The sequence below is a fragment of the Athene cunicularia genome (assembly GCF_003259725.1).
Source record: "Athene cunicularia isolate RWA chromosome 2 unlocalized genomic scaffold, athCun1 chr2_part1, whole genome shotgun sequence".
Taxonomy (NCBI): domain Eukaryota; kingdom Metazoa; phylum Chordata; class Aves; order Strigiformes; family Strigidae; genus Athene; species Athene cunicularia.
This window is the reverse complement of record NW_020799095.1, coordinates 129,940,608-129,959,511: the sequence shown is the minus strand read 5'-3', so window position 1 is coordinate 129,959,511 and position 18,904 is coordinate 129,940,608. Positions and strand designations below refer to the sequence as shown.

General features: G+C 37.3%; 1 protein-coding gene across 10 annotated transcripts in view; it reads right to left on the bottom strand.

Annotated features, from left to right (window-relative positions):
- Window positions 1-18,904, bottom strand: part of MATN2 (matrilin 2) — a 76,963-nt gene that overhangs the window by 6,538 nt on the left and 51,521 nt on the right. For 7 of the 10 annotated variants that reach the window (XR_003397725.1, XR_003397726.1, XM_026842026.1 and 4 more), the window contains exons 8-23: window positions 17,486-17,608; window positions 15,436-15,558; window positions 13,000-13,122; window positions 12,719-12,841; window positions 12,238-12,360; window positions 12,023-12,145; window positions 11,694-11,816; window positions 8,591-8,713; window positions 8,374-8,496; window positions 8,162-8,284; window positions 7,888-8,010; window positions 7,575-7,697; window positions 7,311-7,433; window positions 7,021-7,143; window positions 4,599-5,012; window positions 1,871-2,023 (exon numbers count right to left, since the gene is read on the bottom strand). Coding sequence is in view for 8 of the 10 variants with exons in the window: in XM_026842026.1 (XP_026697827.1) it covers window positions 1,871-2,023; window positions 4,599-5,012; window positions 7,021-7,143; window positions 7,311-7,433; window positions 7,575-7,697; window positions 7,888-8,010; window positions 8,162-8,284; window positions 8,374-8,496; window positions 8,591-8,713; window positions 11,694-11,816; window positions 12,023-12,145; window positions 12,238-12,360; window positions 12,719-12,841; window positions 13,000-13,122; window positions 15,436-15,558; window positions 17,486-17,608 (2,289 nt within the window). In the remaining 2 variants the exon portion in view is untranslated. The remainder of the gene's footprint in view (window positions 1-1,870; window positions 2,024-4,598; window positions 5,013-7,020; window positions 7,144-7,310; window positions 7,434-7,574; window positions 7,698-7,887; window positions 8,011-8,161; window positions 8,285-8,373; window positions 8,497-8,590; window positions 8,714-11,693; window positions 11,817-12,022; window positions 12,146-12,237; window positions 12,361-12,718; window positions 12,842-12,999; window positions 13,123-15,435; window positions 15,559-17,485; window positions 17,609-18,904) is intronic. The other 3 variants (XM_026842029.1, XM_026842030.1, XM_026842031.1) reach the window with 3 other exon arrangements.

Sequence of the window (18,904 nt, the reverse complement as noted above, 5' to 3'; positions counted from 1 at the left end):
TTATTACTAGTTATCAAGAATAATTAATCAGTAGCTCTTCTATAAGGCTGATGCTTTCTTGAAGAATAAAAGCAAAAAGCCTTACCCCAAAAGAGATTTGGAGGGCTTCTGTTTTACTTGGAAACATGCAGCCCATCCACAGTGGGGACTGGGGCAGTTTGTCAGTGGAGTCCATGAGGTTCAGAGGGTCTCCCACTGCCCTTACAGGCTGGAGCCTCAGAAGTCCTCAGCTAAAGACCAAATCTGGAATAAAAATGAAATTACTGCCCTTGCCTGGATGGGAAAAATTCAGGCTGTAAACCAAAACAGGGAAAAGAAAATGAGCTTTCAGCTTGTGTAACAGGCTTAGAGGCAGAATTTCTTGTGGTGTGAGTTGATGAGCAATAGATAGTCCTGGAGTGTCCACAAAACAAGGCTGTGTCAGTTCTCAGTTCACAGGTGTGAGGCATTGCTTGTTGGTGAGAGAGGAGGGGGATGGAAGCTGAGGGGCACCAGCTCTGCTGTTATTAGAGGTGTAGTCTAGAAACTGCCACAAAGGGGCAGGATTTACTTATTTTTCATATAGTAAGTAACAGTTTTAAATAAAAAAGGAACATTGTGGTTGCTAAAACTGCTGTGGGTACCTGAAGGATGCATTTCCATCACTGAGCTCTGGGGTTTGCTAGTGAGTATTATACCCGTTGCCAGATAGTTTTGGCTTTGGCATCTCCCCAAGCTTTTAAAATGACATGCTGTCATCAGGAGATTATCTGACTAATAAGAAGGTTAATTGAACAGACTTGGTTTCACATTATCACAGCATTTTGTATTTCAGAAAGATGGAACTAGGGCTTCTTAGGACTGAGAGAAACACAAAGAATATACAAGCTAGGAAACATTCTCAGATTCTTTTTTTCAGATTCTTCCTTGACATCTGTATGAGGAAGAAATGCACTGCTGCTTGCCAGTCAATTTTACACAGTAATGTTAAAGAAGGAAAGAAAACCCATTTGCATTTAATTCCAAGAAAAACAACCAAATAAAAGCTTGTGAAAAACAAATAATCTTCCACAATTCTAGTGCTATGACTAATATTCACAGTGGTGTTTCTGAATTTTGCTTCAGGTACCAACTTGAATGTACAAATAATATTGAGTCCTGGGAATGCGTGAGTGGGAGAGACATGCTGTCCTGTCTCTGGCTGAACAGCTTTCGTCCCAGCTCACATTCCCCCTTCTCCTTGCAAAACTTCAGCTGGGAATGTTTATATCAAGGCTGTTTATGCCAGAGTGAGGAAGGATGCTTTCTGGAACAAACCTTTCACATTTGTGGAGCAAAACTCGGAGCTCATGCATAACTGAGATCCACTCTTTGTAGCTGTGAATGCATGTTCAATGAACTATTTTTAGTCTTCTATAAATATGTACCACAACTTTTGATGATTTGTGTTGCTGTGTTTAGGTTTTTTGCCACTGGTCTTAAGAGTAATTTTTTAATTCTCATTAAGATATTACAAATCCCTGATTATTTTTGCACATTCCTGATGTAGTAGATCATGCTTCCTTGGCAGGGTGGGGTTCAGTGCATAGCTGACTTAACTGTAGAAAAAGAAAAGGGAGGGAGCAGTTGATTCTTCTGGGCACAGAAGTGTACTTTTTATGCAACCTTTATGAAAATAAAGACATGTATTATTATACCTTTGCCTGATGATAGGTTAAAGGTAAATATTCCTCACATATTAAAGGGCAGAAAAATTACTGTGAGTGACTTACGCCTTGCAATGTTTGACACCAGTGATCTATGACCTACACTATAACACTGGTTGTCCTTTTAAGCCTGCAAAAAATCTAAGCATTGGTTCCTCTTTTGTCTCAAAGTGGAATACTGTTACCTTCACAGATCTGGGCTCTTAGCTCTTCACTTATGTCCTCCATAGCTGTGAAATCCTCAGCATAGAAGAGGTGTTTATATGATGGTTCAGAAGCAATTTCCAGGAGTTCTTCCTCAATTGCTTTTCCTATTCCAATAGCATAGATAATTATACCTAGATTAAAAAGAAATGGCACATAATTATTACATCAGCAGTTCTAAACCCTTGTTCCTCCATGAGAAGAAAATGAGCATTAGTCAGAGAGAGAGAGAGCACAAGAAATAAATATGCTGTGTAACTTCAAAATTGGCTTTGAACCACCTTAATATACTTTAGCTGTTGAGAGGTGTAGAAACTCACTGCTTTGCTGTAATTTAACAGGTAGTTTTTAAGACACAGAGATGACAGTTCCCTGGCCACTACTGACAGTAGTGTAGTAGTTCTTTATGAACCCATAAAGAGTACTGCAAAACATCCAAGAGAATCACACAACTCAGTTTCACAATTGCACTGCGAGTTCCTGGTTTGTGTCCTATGTACATAGGGTCGGTGCCATAAAGCTAATTACTGGGGTGATGGGAAGACCTGTTAATATTAGCAAATGGGGCAGAACCCTGAAAGATATTTTTTTAGAAAAATATAAATACATCATGTTTCATCAAAATTCTCAGAGTGCTTTGAGACTAGATTCTTACACTCTTAAGGGACCCCAGTGGGCTGAGAGGCACTGCAAAGTCACTCAGACCTATGATGGTAAAGAACAGGGGAAAAGAAATGATTTGTGGGGCTAGGAGAAAAAGAACTTTACAACAGGGATGTCTGGGACAAGCATTTTCCCAGCAGATGTGCTAGGGAGAAAATAAATGAAGATTTGTAGTTTTCTTCACTCCGAAAGCAGGGAAGAAGGACATGGTTTACAGTGCTCTCACTGGACAGATTTTAAACAAGAAATGAATACAGAACATAGTGATCTTCAGTATCTCCTTTTTCAGTGGTTATTTCATTCTCATGAACGTATGATCTGATACAACATTTCTCTTTACGTCAGTTCTGGCTTAGAAAGTGTCTACCACTAGTGATTTTTGTGATTTATAACACAACTGTTAGCTTCACAGAATTTCAAGCTCTTTTTTAAGATTCAAGAGCAGAATCTGCCTTCTCAGCTGTTTGGTTTCAGATAAAACTTAGGATGAGGAAGTTTGGCATCTCTTTATTATCATGGGGTAATAACAGCTCCATGCTCACCGAATTGCAACTTTAATCCTTCTGCTGAAGAATCCTGGGCCTGATAAAATCACATTTTCCAACTTTTAACATTTAACATAAGCATCTCCTTACTTTGTCATGAATCTGTCCACCATTGTGCTTTAGCCAGGAAAGTAAAACATTCACCAGAAGCTGATTCAGTTTAATGAATGGACCAGTCATGCTGAGGTCTGTTGCTTTTTAAAGACTTGGAGATATCAGTGATAAAGCATTCAAGGCCAATTTCATGTTCAGCATTACTACATTGCCTAGGCTGCAATTACACAGGGGATGGATTTGGCTTGTAGCATTACACATATCAGTGTAATCAGTCCTGAGCTGAGGTTTCATTCAGCAAGTAAGCAAGGTTGGCTTGTACTTATTTCCTTCTTCAGTCCTGTAAATCTTCCATGTACTTTCCCAGATCTCGCTATTTAGCATATAAATCTTTGATTTTGTGTTCAATATTCTAAAAGCCACTTTGGTTATATTTCATTGTAGTGGCAGTCTTGTTAGCATGTGCTCTTCTCACATCCTTGGATGTTTTTTCCTCCTCTTAGTAGAGAGAGGTGTTAATCCTGACCAACATGACACTGATCATGTATCAAGTTATGATTAATATATCAAGTTAATACAACAAGAACAGAAAAAAATGTGCATCTTCTTCTAAAGTCTGACTATTTCCTCTGTTGTGGGCCATCAGCCATGGTTCTTAAAGCAGTTTCTCATAAAATACAAAATGTTTTGCAGAGAAGAAAAAGGGATCCTTTATTTTCTTGAAAAGTTTTGACAATTTTCCATTGACTCTGCTACACAGCTGAGAAGTTTCTGATTTGTGGTACAGGTGTCCTAGAGGATGGATTTCTGCCCAGACATACTCGAAATTAAAACTCACCAGTTTACAGTTACATTTCAGCATATCACCTGAGAAGGCACATAGAAAGACAGGCAGCACTACAGCTATATCCTTTTGTAAAGAGGACCTATCTTCCTTCCAGAACACCATCAACACTATAAAATTGGCTAAAAATACAGAGTATGTGTAAATAAAAATATAATCAATTATTACCATAGTATTTCTCAGGAGGATAGATTTCTATTTTGAATAGACAGGTTGGGGGGCTTTCTTATTGTGTTCTTAGAATTTTTCATTAAGTTCCCAGTGTCCCCAAATCTCTGTATCAAATGTCTACCCTTACTGGATATGTTCAGGGCACTGCATAGCATGCCAGGTGGGTAGCACCACTACCTGTGGATGGCATGGAACCCTAGTGGTGAGACACTCGAGTCCTGCACTACGGATGACATACATACATTGTTACAGAGGCTCCTGCGAACACCAAAGACCTGATGTTCTGCTACAGAGGTCACTGTACTAGCCAGGCTGCTATGGCAAATGCTCTCTTGATTAGCACATGCTGTACCACATCCATACTATTATGACATCTTATTTCTAACAATATTTGCGTTTTAGAATGAGTCCATTCTAAACATCTCCACTTACCATTTTGCTTTGCTCTAGCAGCCCACTCAGAGACTTCATCTTGGGCTCGTCCATCTGTAAACACAATGGAGATTCGAGGGACATTTGCTGAAAATGGTCTTGCCCCTTCTGCTTCTGTGAAACTTCTCTCAAACATTTGCTTCAGAGCCAGTCCTGTCATGGAACCTCGCCCCATGTATTTCATTTGCAATACAGCTTTCTTCATGTCTTTCGCTGAGCTGAACTGCCTTAATGTAAACTCTGTGCGAACTTCAGTGGAATACTGAAGCAAACCAACTCGAGCAGCTTTGGGTGAAATTTCAAGTGAATCCAAGATTCCTGAGACAAACTGTTTTACGATTTCAAAATTATCCTCTCCAAGACTTTTTGATCCATCAATCACAAACACCAGGTCAAGTGGGCCTTCAGTGCATCCTGTGAAATAAGCAGCAGAGTGTTCAGATAATGAAAAAACTCCACAAGCTGAGAAAGGGACCTAGATATCCAGGGACTGCATAGAGATCGTCTAGAGTACCTTGTTCCTGGCTCATCCAACTTTGCCAGTGTGTCTAAAGATGTGTACAGTCTACATTAAAAGTTAAGAGTGTGCCTATGACCAAGAATTTAACAAAAAATATAGTGAAACAGACTGTTTTGCAGAATACTGCAACTGTTAAAAATAGAACAACAATCTGCAAATTTTAAGAATGACTAAGTGGAGAGAACTGTATAACTAAAGAACATAGGTAGGATATAGAGAAAGAGTTGCGATTATTTTATTCCAGGGATAGGCCAGTATATTAACTTAACTACTAGAGCTGCATTTCTGTTGCAGAAGTAGCAAAAAGGTAAAGGTGCTACAAAGAAATGAGTCAGTGAAGTCACACTTGTATATAAAGTGAAAATCTATTAGAGTGCCAGGGAACAGTGACTCAAAAGCCAAAGAGCATGGGGAAGGCTGAGCTAGAAGGGAAGGGTTAGGTAGCCTGCCCTAGTGCTTAGGATGATGTTCACGTCTGGGGACAAAATTCACACAATGCACATGTTTTTATAAAACAAACTGCTAGTGGCAGAAAAATAACTAAAAAACTACAGGTGAAAAAGTAAATGCTAGAAATGTGCCTGGCTGCTAGACATGGATCAAAATTGTTTATATATGTTTTTTTTGCTTGTGACTGTCTAACAGTCTTGTAATTAGAAGGCTTATATATTGCTGAAATTAACCTTTTCTAGTTTACCCATTAAAGCTGTGAGTCTGTCAGAAGACTGATACATTTGGAGTTCTCATTTTTTTTTGGCAAGTACACACACAAATATCAAAGCAGTTTGTAGGCACTGTGCATCCATGACAAGGTTAGGGGATTTAGGGACTGGAGGATGTCTCTGAAGCTGCAGGCTGGTTTTACCAGTTTTTTTTTAAATTCTGGAAAGGAATTGCTTGGACTAACATGCTCTGTGCAAGGGGCTGGCTGCAGATCCTATTTGACCAGTGTAGCTTCCAGGGAGAATTTGTCATGCTAAGGAATGTAAGATTTGCATCTTAGTCTGGACCAAATGAACTTTGTCCTCCACTCGTCTTTGATGTTTGTATAGTAAGAATGCTGTAAGCAGTATGCAAGAGAGAATTGTGCAGCAGAAATTACTTTGACTGTAGAAATTACTGAATATGTCTGTTACCAAGTCAGTGTAGGAACAAGGAATTTTCAGCTTTAAAGCTTGGGCTTTTCTTCTTAGACAATAGCTCTATTTTAAAACTGCTGTCCAAGAATTTCCTTCTGCAGCTATCTGAGGAAAAGATGTGTCACACGTACTAAGGCGATGGAAATGCAATGAATGTGAATATCAAAACCATCTTAGTATCATTGTGTAAGTCAAGATAGGGCAGCAGTTCACGGTGAATGGTTTTAGTTAGAATTGAGATCAGCCATGAACATGTTATTATTCTTTTGGTAATAACAGTCTCTCCAGCTAAGGCATCTATTTTTGCAGAATAAATGTTTTTACTAAGTTGCAGTAGAAGAATTTCTCCTCCAAGTATTAAGGGGTGATGAGATAAATGCATGTCATACTCCAAGCATGTCATGTTGGAAGATAAGCAAATAAAATTAATGGTATTTTGAAATGTAGAGTATAAAGATAAAAGCTCCACAGATGATGAGTCTGACTAAAGTGTACATTCCTTGATAGTAAGATTTCACTTTGGCTTTTTTCCTGAAGTTTGGAAAGAATTATTATTGTACTTGATGCTATACCAAAACAACTACTCCAATTTGTTAGTTTTTTGCTTACAAGAGCATCAAGTTAATTGTTCAAGACATTTTCCATCACACTCATGTATGCTTTGGGCTTTCATATATTATATAATTTTGAAGTGAGGCATTTGAAGTGAGGTCAAGTAATTTTATAAATCAAAGAAACAAATGCTTTAAAAAAATATACTTACTTCTGCATGCTTTCTGATCCTCTTGTAGTACATATCCCTCTTGGCATTTACAGATGTATGAATCATCATTATTAACACAAATATGTTCACAACCATGGACAACTGATTTGCAAACATCTTTATCTAGGGAAAAAAAGAAATATTTATGTATATTCCATTTAACATATTTATACATTCAAAGACTCCAAACATGATACTTGAAGAATGTATGACAAAGGAGTATAACATATTTGTTCATTTATGTAGCAATGCCAGAGAAGAGTGGCTGACAGGCTTATTGAGTTACTTACATCGACATGTTTTCCCATCTTGTCGCAGGACAAAACCCTCATGGCACTGACAGCTGTATGAATTGTTATTATTAATGCACACATGTTCACAGCCGTGGTCAATGGATTTACACAGGTCTTTATCTGAGAATTGTTAAGAGAATTTCCTTATTAGACCATTTCTGAAATGCAAAACTGGTATGAACAAGATTTGAGTGAAATTAAGTCTGTTATTTCTTTTACAACTGAAAAAACATATTCCCCATAAAAGTTTCAGCTACTCACTCCTGCATGTTTTCCTGTCTCGCCTCAATATAAATCCCTTGAGACACTGACACTTGTATGAATCGCCAGTTGGAACACAGATGTGTTCACAACCATGGTTGACTGTTTTGCAGATATTTTTACCTTGGAATAATGAAAATTATATTTAGCACAGTTAGCTAGGTAAATAACTTTCACAAATTGTAAAAATTATGGCAATAATCTTCCATGAAGGACCTCACTTCCATGGAGTTGATTCTGTATTAAAGACACAAATAACACACTACCCTTGCATAGCGTGTTTCATTAACACATCAGCAAGTACAGAACTTACTCCTACAAGTTTTCCCGTCTTCCCTCAGTATGAAGTCCTCATGACACTTGCAGATATAGGAATCGTCAGTATTAACACAAATATGTTCACAGCCATGGTCAGCTGAGTTGCAAACATCTTTATCTGAGAAGAGTGGATGGAGTTTGTGAGGTGAGGTTCGTTAGGGAGAGATATCTTTTATTAACCGGCTTAAATAGTTGGAAATCACAAACATACACATGTGCAAACACTCACAGCCATGACACTCAAAAGCCTCAAATATAAAAATACTCACATCTACATGTCTTTCCATCTTCCTTCAGTATGAATTCTTCATGACACTTACAGATGTAGGAATCTTCAGTATTCACACAAACTTGTTCACAGCCATGGCTGACTGAATTGCAAATATCCTTGTCTGCAAAGAGAAGAGCTGGTAGTCAACATATATCAGCAGAGACCTCAATTACATGTGTATTCATCAAAGGAAGTTCTCATGCTACTTACTTCTGCAGGTTTTCCCATCTTCTCTTAGTAGGAACCCATCATGGCATTTGCAGATATACGAATCATCAGTATTAACACAAACATGTTCACAGCCATGGTTGACTGATTTGCAAAGATCTTTATCTGAAAACAGATGACAGCTCTCACTAGTTAATTCATTTCTACACGAGCATGAGCTGCAGAAAGAAAGTATGCCGATAAATATCAGACTACTTACTTTTGCATGTTTTTCCATCTTCTCTTAGCAGGAATCCCTCCTGACACTTACAAACAAATGAATCACCAGCATTAGCACAAGCATGTTCACAGCCATGGTTGATAGATTTGCAAATATCTTTGCCTGGGAATAGTTAGATAATATTTAATGTGGTTTGCTAGTTAAACTTTTTTTATAAGTACAAACGCTGTGGGGATAATCCCATGAGCAAGGAAGATGGAAGCCTGTAAACTGAAAGCAAATCTCTGGCTAGTTAAATGATAGACAGCTTAGCTTAAATGGAACATGAGTTCTCTACCATCTCAGCAGAAAGAATTGCATGGTTTGGATGGCCTCCCACTGACAACAATGACAACAGATGAAGGAGAAGGACTTTATATAAAGGGCAGTAAGAGTGAAAGGAGGGAATAATTCAGTCATTTAGCACAAATTCATGCTGGTAAAAAAAGAATTAAGCAAAACACCACAGGACATAAAGCAAAATAATTCTTTAACATCCTTAAATCAGTGCCAAGAGTCTGCATGAATAAACCCCAGAAGAAACTACTCATTTAAGAGAATAAATAAAATCTAACTGGTATTGCTGAAAATTGATGGGAGGATTTGTATGACTGCTATGTTAAAACCAGTTGGTTAAAACCTCTTCAAGAAGGATAAATGGGAGAGAGTACAGAAGGAAGTGGAGCCATCTATCAGGATTCTGTTTCTTTTTCACTGCAACAACAACAAAAATTTCTTAATTGCTAAAGGAACTACCTTTACATAGAAAGTAGAATAGTACTGACAGCCAAGTTCAGACTGACTCTTCAGTAAAATACTTAGGTTTAATACTTAGGTAAGGAAAAATTGTATTTTTACAAGAACTTCAATTTGAGCCAAATTACCTGGAGGTCTTATGCTACAATATAAAAATTCCAAAAACTGCCACAGATGACAATCTTCTAACTCAACAAGCATTACATTTAAGACATGGCAATCTAAAGTAGATCCCATTATAACAGATAAAAAAGAAACTATAATGTAAGTGAAAATTAGCATCTGCTTATACACAGCTGTGTGCAATTCAGACACATTTGTTGTTTATAAACAAAATCAAATACAAACCAGCAGCAGACATGGTTATTACTTCAAAAGGATGAATTTTACATAATGAAAGCAAATATAATCCATAGTATTTTGGGATGGGAGAAAATAATAAATAAAAGAAGTGAATGATTGCACTGTTTATTTTACTTGATACTCGCCCCCCCCCAATGTAGTCCCATGAATGCCAGAGTAGCTAATAAAGCAACCTCATTTAGAAATTGAAAACAGCTGTAAGATTTGAATAATGATTGAAAGAAAGGCACAATCACAGTATTTACTGAACATGAAAATACTAGGAATTTGAAAGCACTGAAATAATAAGATAAAGAATGAGGGGGTGCATGACCAACAAAATAGAGGATAGTATGAGTAAGTTATTTAAAGACTATAAGGAACAAAAGGCATTCTAACAATGTATTGGTAATAGACAGAAATGGTAGAATTGCCAATCTTAAAGCAAAAATGTTTAAGATGTTTAGTGTATTCAGATCTGAACTTATGAAATACGCTACTGATGATACTGGAGTGAAATGTTTCATCAGCTAAGAAGCAGATCACACAGCACCTACTGAACCACACACATTTTTAAATCAGCAGGTTGCAGCAAAGAGTTGTAAAAGATCTGGCTGAAGAACACCTTGGATGCTTAGTGTTATTTTTCAGTAACTCCTAGAACTCTGAGAAAGCCCCAAAACACTGATGCATCCCCAGTGTAGGCACACACACTGAAAAATACTATTGTTCCAGTGTTTGAAAAGGATGAGTACTTCATTGTGACCTGTCAGCTTGATACTGATCTGCATTAAAATAATGGAATAGATAACATGGAACTTGATTCAGAGTAAAATCCAAGAAAGAGAATTGTTATAAATCAATCAACTCAGTGTTACAGAAAAACAGATCCTGGAAAACTAAATAAATATATTTTTAAATTGATTATGAGGCTGGCTCATCAAGCTCATGCTGTTCATACGATGGAGCATTCAGTAAGGCAGCAGCCTTAGTATTTATTTTGATTTAAAAAAAACCCAGACTACATAATCAACTTTGTATGGAATAAAACTGGCTAAAGAGGTCTTCAGAATAAATTGTATATGGAGGAATATCAAGTGGTTTGCTTTCTAAGAATTTGTCCTGCTTTTCTACTACTTAACATTTTTATGAACAATGCAAAAGAAAATAGAAAATAATCACTGTCAAAGTTTGTAGGTTACTCCAGTTTTGGGAGAATGGCAAATAAAAATAGAGCAGCTGCTGATATAAGGAGACATGAATCTTTTTGCAGCTGGATAACAGCAAATCATAGGTATTTTAAAATAGTCAGAACTAAGCTTATACATTTAGAAACAAAGAATGAAGGCTGTACTCACAGGATGTGGGACACCTGTGTGACTAAGAGTCTTATGACAGCTTATGATCATGATAGACAACTAACTGAACACAAATACTAGCAGAATATTAAAAACATAGGTAGATTCAAATAAGAATTAGGTGGGCTATAGTTCCTCTACCTTGGACTCTGCTGTGTCTCCTGTTAGAAGACTTTGTACCACTGTGGTGCCCCCACAAGGAAGCTGTTAAATAGCAGAAGTTTTAGGGGAGCAACGAGAGACATGAAAAGATTATAAAACATACAAAGAGCTTGAAGGAGTTTCATTTGCTTATCATTTACAAAAGAACATGTGAAGAGGTTAAGGAACAGCTTAAGTCATGATCTGCATGGATATACGCAGAACAACACAGTGTCAAGTAAAACTTCAGCCCATCAAATGCAGCAACATCCTGTGCTCAAGACTAAAACACAACATAATCTAGAAATGAAGTTCACATTTTAAAAGCTACATTCAAACCTTAACATTGGCTGATTTTCTGAAATGTATGCTTAGTTCAAACAATAACTAATTCATAGAAGCCTTATGGTCTATAGAGAGCAATATTCCATTGTGAGCACTATGAATCAGTGAATAATCTAATAAAAGGAAAATGAAATTTCTTCTTTTATTCATAAGCTACTTACTTCGGCATGTTTTCCCATCTTGCTTTAGTACAAATCCATCATGGCACTGGCAAGTGTATGAATTCCCATTATTAACACAAAGATGTTCACAGCCATGACTGACTGATTTGCAGATGTCCTTATCTAGGAATAATTCAGATTTTATTTACTACAGTCTGATGAATGAGAACATTTCCAAAAATTTAAAGATGAAAATTAATAAACTTCTAGTAAATAAAGAATTTAGCCTCCTTTTTGTCAAAATCCCCTATAAGACCTACCTCTAACACAGTATGTTTCTTCAGTAGATCTCTGAGTGCAAGAAAATACAGTGGCATAAAATAACTTACTTTTACACGTTTTTTTATCGTCCCTCAATACAAAACCCTCATAGCACTGGCAAATGTATGAACTATCAGTATTCACGCAAACATGTTCACAGCCATGGTCAACAGAATTGCATACATCTTTATCTGGAAAAAAAATAAGGTTGTTGGTATTTAAAACATACCTATGAATGCACAGGTTATTAAGGAAATCTTCTATTAAAGATAAGGATACTTACTTCTACACGTTTTTCCATCTTCCCTTAGTGCAAAGCCCTCATAACACTGGCAGATGTAAGACTCATCAGCATTAACACAAACATGTTCACAGCCATGGTCAACTGAACTGCAAATGTCTTTATCTGAGAATAGTTGATGATATTTGGTTAAAGCACATCTACAGTGAATATATCATGCAGGGAGAAGTAATAGCTTTTATTAGTCCATTAATAATCACTGAAAGAAATGGGCAAAAATTTAGGCAGAAAACCCTTCTAATTCTTGGTACCTGAAAAAATTGTGAGTCTTTTTTGTCTCCAGTCATATCAGTTTGACTATTAAAATACACTACTTCTGTCCACAGAGGCTCTTATAAACTTCTAGCGAGTATAACAACACTAGTCCTATATTATTAAGAGTAAACTGTTGCTGTATTGTTAAAACACTTCCACAAATCTACATACTGTACATAAAAGTCTGTGTAATTATCTAAGTACTTACTTCTGCATGTTTTGCCATCTTCTCTCAGCAGAAAACCCTCATGACACTTGCAAACATACGAGTCATCTTCATTAACACAAATATGCTCACAGCCATGTCTGACTGATTTGCAGATGTCCCGTCCTGGAAGTGATTGATATAAATACAGGTTTCAAATGAGAACATGTTAAAAAAAATGTAGATATCAAAAGGAAGTTTTTTTCCCAGTAAGAAGTGAAAACCCCCTCTTTTCCCTTGCCTGATTCACATGCAAAAACGGTCAATAGATACTGGTCACTCACTTCTGCACGTCTTGCCATCTTGTCTCAATATAAATCCCTCACGACACTTGCAGATGTAGGAATTGTCAGCACTAACACAAATGTGCTCACAGCCATGGTTGACTGATTTGCAGACATTTTTACCTGGGAATAATTTAATAGATAAAAAATTGTATTAGTTATGAGCAAGATGTTCGAAATGTTACAATTCCCAGCTACTGAATGTTCTTGCCCTTGCAAACTTAATCCTGCAAATCATTTCTAGCACTTGCTGTCTTTTTTTTTTTTTTCTAACAAGGAAAAGTGCACTGCTCCAGTTCCAGAGTAGAATTTCATGTGTCCCTAACATGCAGATTAGTGACCCACAGGGATTTCCAAAGGCACCTAAATCCCTCATCAACATTTCAAGTACACTTTCTGGTGAGAATCCTATCTTTCTATCATCATATTTTTATCTCCAATAATGAAATTGCTCAAACCTGAAATAGTTACGCTTTTTTTTTCCTCCGTGCTTAAGTTCAGGTGTTTGTCATTTTTCTGTGAAGTAGGATTACAAAGTTCAGTGTATGTAGTATTTATGGGTAGCAAGCAAGACAAATGTTATGATCCTGCTGTGAAATTCTGGAAGATTGTCAGCTATAATTGGGCAAGCAGATGTTCAGTGTGGCTTTCTGACAGAACTTAGATGCAATTCATATTTCAAAATAAAATAAAATTAATTAACATCAGATAAATTAACACCTTGCTTTCACTTTCTTCCCCACACCCTCTATTTTCCTGCAAGGACTCAAAATAGAATAGACTATTTCAGTTGGAAGGGACCTCCATTGATCATCTAGTCCAACTGCCTGACCAGTTCAGGGCTGACCAAAAGTTAAAGTGTGTTGTTAAGGGCATGTCCAAAAGCCTCTTAAACACTGCCAGGCTTGGGGCATCGACCACCTCTCTAGAAAGCCTGTTCCAGTGTTTGACCACCCTCTTGGTAAAGCAATGCTTCTTTCTGTCCAGTCTAAACCTCCCCTGGTGCAGCTTTGAACCATTCCCATGTGTCCTGTCCCTGGATACCAGGGAGAAGAGATCAGCACCTCCCTCTCTGCTTCCTCTCCTCAGGAGAGTGATGAGGTTGCCCCTCAGCCTCCTTTTCTCCAAACTAGACAAGCCCAAAGTCCTCAGCCACTCCTCATGGGACATCTCTTCCAGCCCTTTCACCAGCTTTGTTGCTCTTCCCTGGACACATTAAAGGACCTTCACATCCTTCCTAAATTGTGGGGCCCAGAACTGCACACAGTGCTCAAGGTGAGACTGCACCAGTGCTCAGTACAGAGGAATAGTCACCTCTTGACTGGCTGGTTATGCTGTGTCTGATGCACCCCAGGATGTGGTATGCTCTCCTGGCTGCCAGGGCACACTGCTGATTTGTACTGATCCTGTCTCCCTTTCTGCAGGTCTACTCTCCAGCCACTCCTCTCCCAATGTATACTTGTGCCCGGTGTTACTCTTGTCTCAGGTGCAGAATCCAGCATTTGGACTTGTTCAATTTTATCCCATTAATCTTTGCCCAATGGTCCAATCTATCTAGTTCCCTCTGGACTTCTGCGTGGACAGATCATTTCACTTGCTTTTAGATTGTCAGTACTTTTTGAGACAAGCAGAATTTTTCTCTGTTGGCATGGAATAACAAAGTAGGGCGGTGTTGTGATACACAAACTGAGAATAAGGAGCTTTTCATTTGTCATAGTAATATCTGGATGACTTCATTTTTTTTTTTCTGTGAATGTTTTTTAACAGCAGATGTTGATGACATCTATGGATATTATTGGGAATACAGTTACAAAATACTTAATGCCTGTGTGTTTTTCAGAGACTGATTCATGATTCTTCTTTGATCACTTAGTGATCAAAGCTATAAAAATGGAGAAAAATTTGCAATGAATATTTTCTTGATATCTGCCCCTCATCATAATGGGATATTGTAGTCAAATGTGTAATGCGATTACAATATCTCTTTTGCAATCATCCTTATCCCATGCTGGATTAAACTACCATTCCATTAATAATATCGCAGGCTTCATGATGTATAACACTTTAGAAACATCATATATTTTTGCCTTGATTTGGGAAGAAAATTACAGTTGTCCCATATAAGGATGTAAGTCAGAATAAAGTAGTTTTGGATCTACAACAGTCAAATTTCAAGGATACTTTTTAAATGGCACAGACATTTAGGGTGTGCCTAAAAGTATGCATCCAGTACCACTTTAGATGCCTTAGTATATCCAAGGTATTTACATACTGCTGGCAAATATGACACCAAAGGGGAAACTATAAGCTTTTGGAATACTTAAGCATTTAAAATTACTTTGGACAGCAACGTTTAGGCTATCAGATCCTACCCTACAGATTTCTTCTATGTGTGTAACAAAAATCTAACTCTGAGTTGGTAAAAATATAACTTACGTTTACATGTTTTCCCATCATTACGAAGCCTGTATCCTTCAAAACACTGACAAGTATAAGATCTGTCACTATTTACACACAAATGTTCACAGCCATGATCACTCAGAGCACAGTAGTCAACTCCTGTAGGAGTAATTGAAGTTGTTAAAAAAATTTAACAAATAATGAATCAACTAATTTTCATCTCTAGGATTTGCATGACATATAAGTAAGTAAATATAAATACATTGAACTGCTTAAACAATAATCCAGTTCCTTATCTGATAATACACATACAGCTTCAACAAAATGTAAGAGGGCCTTGTGGTATATTTTCCATTGATTGCTTTAAGCAGAGTTGAGAAATCATACTTTCCTATGCTTAACATAGCTCAATAGAGTCCATGTCTTGGTATTACAAATGAATTTAAGAAAAACAAAACAAAACACTTCAGCAATGATTTTACATAAGTCAGTAGCAAAGAGATAAAATGTACCTTGTGAACACTCTTCTTTAAATACAGTCTCTAAATGTGAAGGTGGCAGTCCCCAGAACTCAGTTGTGCACCTGACCCAGCTGCCACAGCAGTAAGCAGAAAACCTCTCAGGGACCTCAGTGGGCTTTGCCTTAGACTGTTCAAGCTTTTGCAAAGAATTGTAAATACCGAGTACTGTCAAATATGGTCCATTTTTCATCTCAAATTTCCTAAGTATTTCTTCTCTGTAATACAAAGACATAGGACCCCTGGGATCCTGCAGGCAGCACTTGTATCTATTGGATACACACAGAGTCACCTCATTTTTTTGTAATGAGTTGTCAGAGTAGACATCTGTTTACCATTCAGGTGCTCCCACAGCTGTCTTAAGATACATTGTGCCCATGTATATGACACCAGAATTGTAACTCCCAGATGTCTTCCCATTAGGAGTGGTATATGTTAAATGCTAATCTCTTCCATTCAGCTGCTCATTCAGGAAATCCCAAAGCGACAAAACTCTTTTTATTATAGTCTAAAAATGTCCACGAGGAAAATAAATAAAGAGTGAAAAAACTGATCTCTTTTTACTACAAAGGAAAAGGGATTTTCCATTTGCAAGTCAATAAAACCCCATAGTTTGTCTGTTTCTAAATTTCCAGTGGTTCTTTTAGATAAATGCCTAGAAAAATTGTTTATAGTAGACCCTATTGCTTTTACATGTACACTAGTTCTGCTTTTGCATTGCTGTCTGCCATCTTCTAGAGCTGCAGTGGCAGACAGAAGCAAAGTTTGTCAAGGTATCAGATGGGCTAAAAAAGTTAGTATGGAGGCAAAGACAAGGTTAAAGACAAAGACGAATTGCCTTTGCTGATTTGGCTCACTTCACCCTAGATCATTTTTGTGCCTGAGCACTTGCAGTTTGACTTCTGTTAAAACTGTGTTGCTCAAGTGCAAGAAAAGGAGCAAACTCTGGAGCTGCTTCAACACTCAACAAGCTTGAAAAATAATGTACTTCCAGAATCTGTAGAAAAATTGGCCAAAACTCTCTCATCAGAGGTCCAGAATAAGTCAACAGGCAAAGTGCATTCACATTCCTCCTTTTCTGGCCCTTTCTATATATTACTTTTCCAGTGAAGGAGACAATTTGGCTATTTGTGAAACTGCAATGATTCTCAAGGATCATTAGACTTATAAAGCGTGGAGAACTGTCAGGACAACTTTTGTTTAGTTATTAAGGGTTCCCATGCAAAATGTAAAGCTCAGTGTGGGACTCTCACTCCTGCCTCAGGTAAGCTGATGCAGTTTGCCCTGGGGGACACTGCTGTCAAGATGACCTGTCAGTCAGACACATTTGTCATGTGACTGAAAAATCTGTCCTCAACACCTAGGGATGAACAGATCTTCCAAAACTTTTCTGAATATGTGAGGATTTACAGTTGTCTTGACAAGTATCCTTTCCTAAGTCCTTTTTCTGTCTGTTTCTGCCTTCAAATCATTATTAAAGTATTATCAAAATGCAGACTGTAAGAATAAATTGAAGGTGTGTCCTTTTCCAGATGAGCTGAGATCAAAGAGGTTCTCACAAGACTTACGTGTGCAGGTTTTTAGGTCCTCATTAATGACAAATCCTTCAGAGCACTGACAGACATAGGAGGCATCCGTATTTAGGCACAGTTGCTCACAGCCATGATTGCTTTCAGCACAGTGGTCCACTCCTATTGATTTATGTTAATTGAAGAGATCACATTGGAGCCTTAGATACATACACTGTGACACTGTAATTAGTACACAATGCCTTTGCAGAGCAAGGGAAAAACATCAGTACAGCTTTTTATTTATGCAGTATCCCCACCTATTTGAGTTACCTGAGTTAATTAACAACAGATAAGTGAAATGAATATAACAACTCCACTTGGCAGATAACAAACTGGATGAAGCACAGATCTCCCTTGCCAAAAACCACAAAGGTTTTTTTAATGCAAAGTGAAGGGAGAACCTCAAAGTCTTGCCTGCAGAATCATGCTTGCTTTTCTTAAAAAGCAAGACTCTCTCTTTTGTTGACCATAAAATTTTCTCAGAGAGAAAGCATGAATATTAGTAACTCTTGAAATAGAAATTAGGACTTTCAGATTATTTCATAAACAGTAAATTCTTTTTCAACAGGATGAGAAATCACCAATTTAAAACTTCAACTTGACAGCAGGTTCAAGCAGTTAAAGCCTAGTGGGGGAGATATGAATTATGAGTTTGTCTTAATATGTTCCTTTTCTTTGATTTTCCTATTCCTATTCTAAGTAAGATAAAACAATTTTTTTTTTTTAGTCTTGTATGCAACTGGTTGTGTGAAAGATGAAAGGGTGAGGGAAAGGAGAGAGAAGTGTTTAAAAATTATATTGTCTCATAGAATGGACATCAAAGCAGTAGGGTGAGATATGTGCACTTGCAGATGTACTATGTAATCTGTTCTGTAAATACAGAAAAATCATATTTTAGGAAAAAAGCTTTATATTGAACTTCCTCATAATATTTTATCACTGACTTGTTAATGGCTATTTTTAGTTACATAGGCCTAGATCACTTTAGCTTAACTTGATCATAAGTAGTGGAGTTCCCTCAGACACAAACATGGTCTCCTTTGTCTCTATTTGCAAATCATTTACAGATGTGAACAGGCATGTCTGCAGATATTTGTTTACACAAAAATATTCTGTACTTAATGTAAAATTACTTAGTTCTAAATGTTGCTGTTTATTAGTTTATTTGACTAAGCAATGAGTTTGCAGTAATTGGTCCAGATTTACCATTATACATAGATGAAGATAACGTTAGCTTGAGTAAGTGAAGCTGAGGTGTCAGTTTTTACTAGCTAAAGCAAGTTCCAGCTGGAACATTCTCCTTTTTCCAAGAGTTTACATCATCATGAAGGGGCTTGTGTAACTTCTCAGAGCATACAAGAAATGTGGAAAAAAAAAAGGAAATAAAATCCCCCTGTATTCTCTGTGAAAAACTGC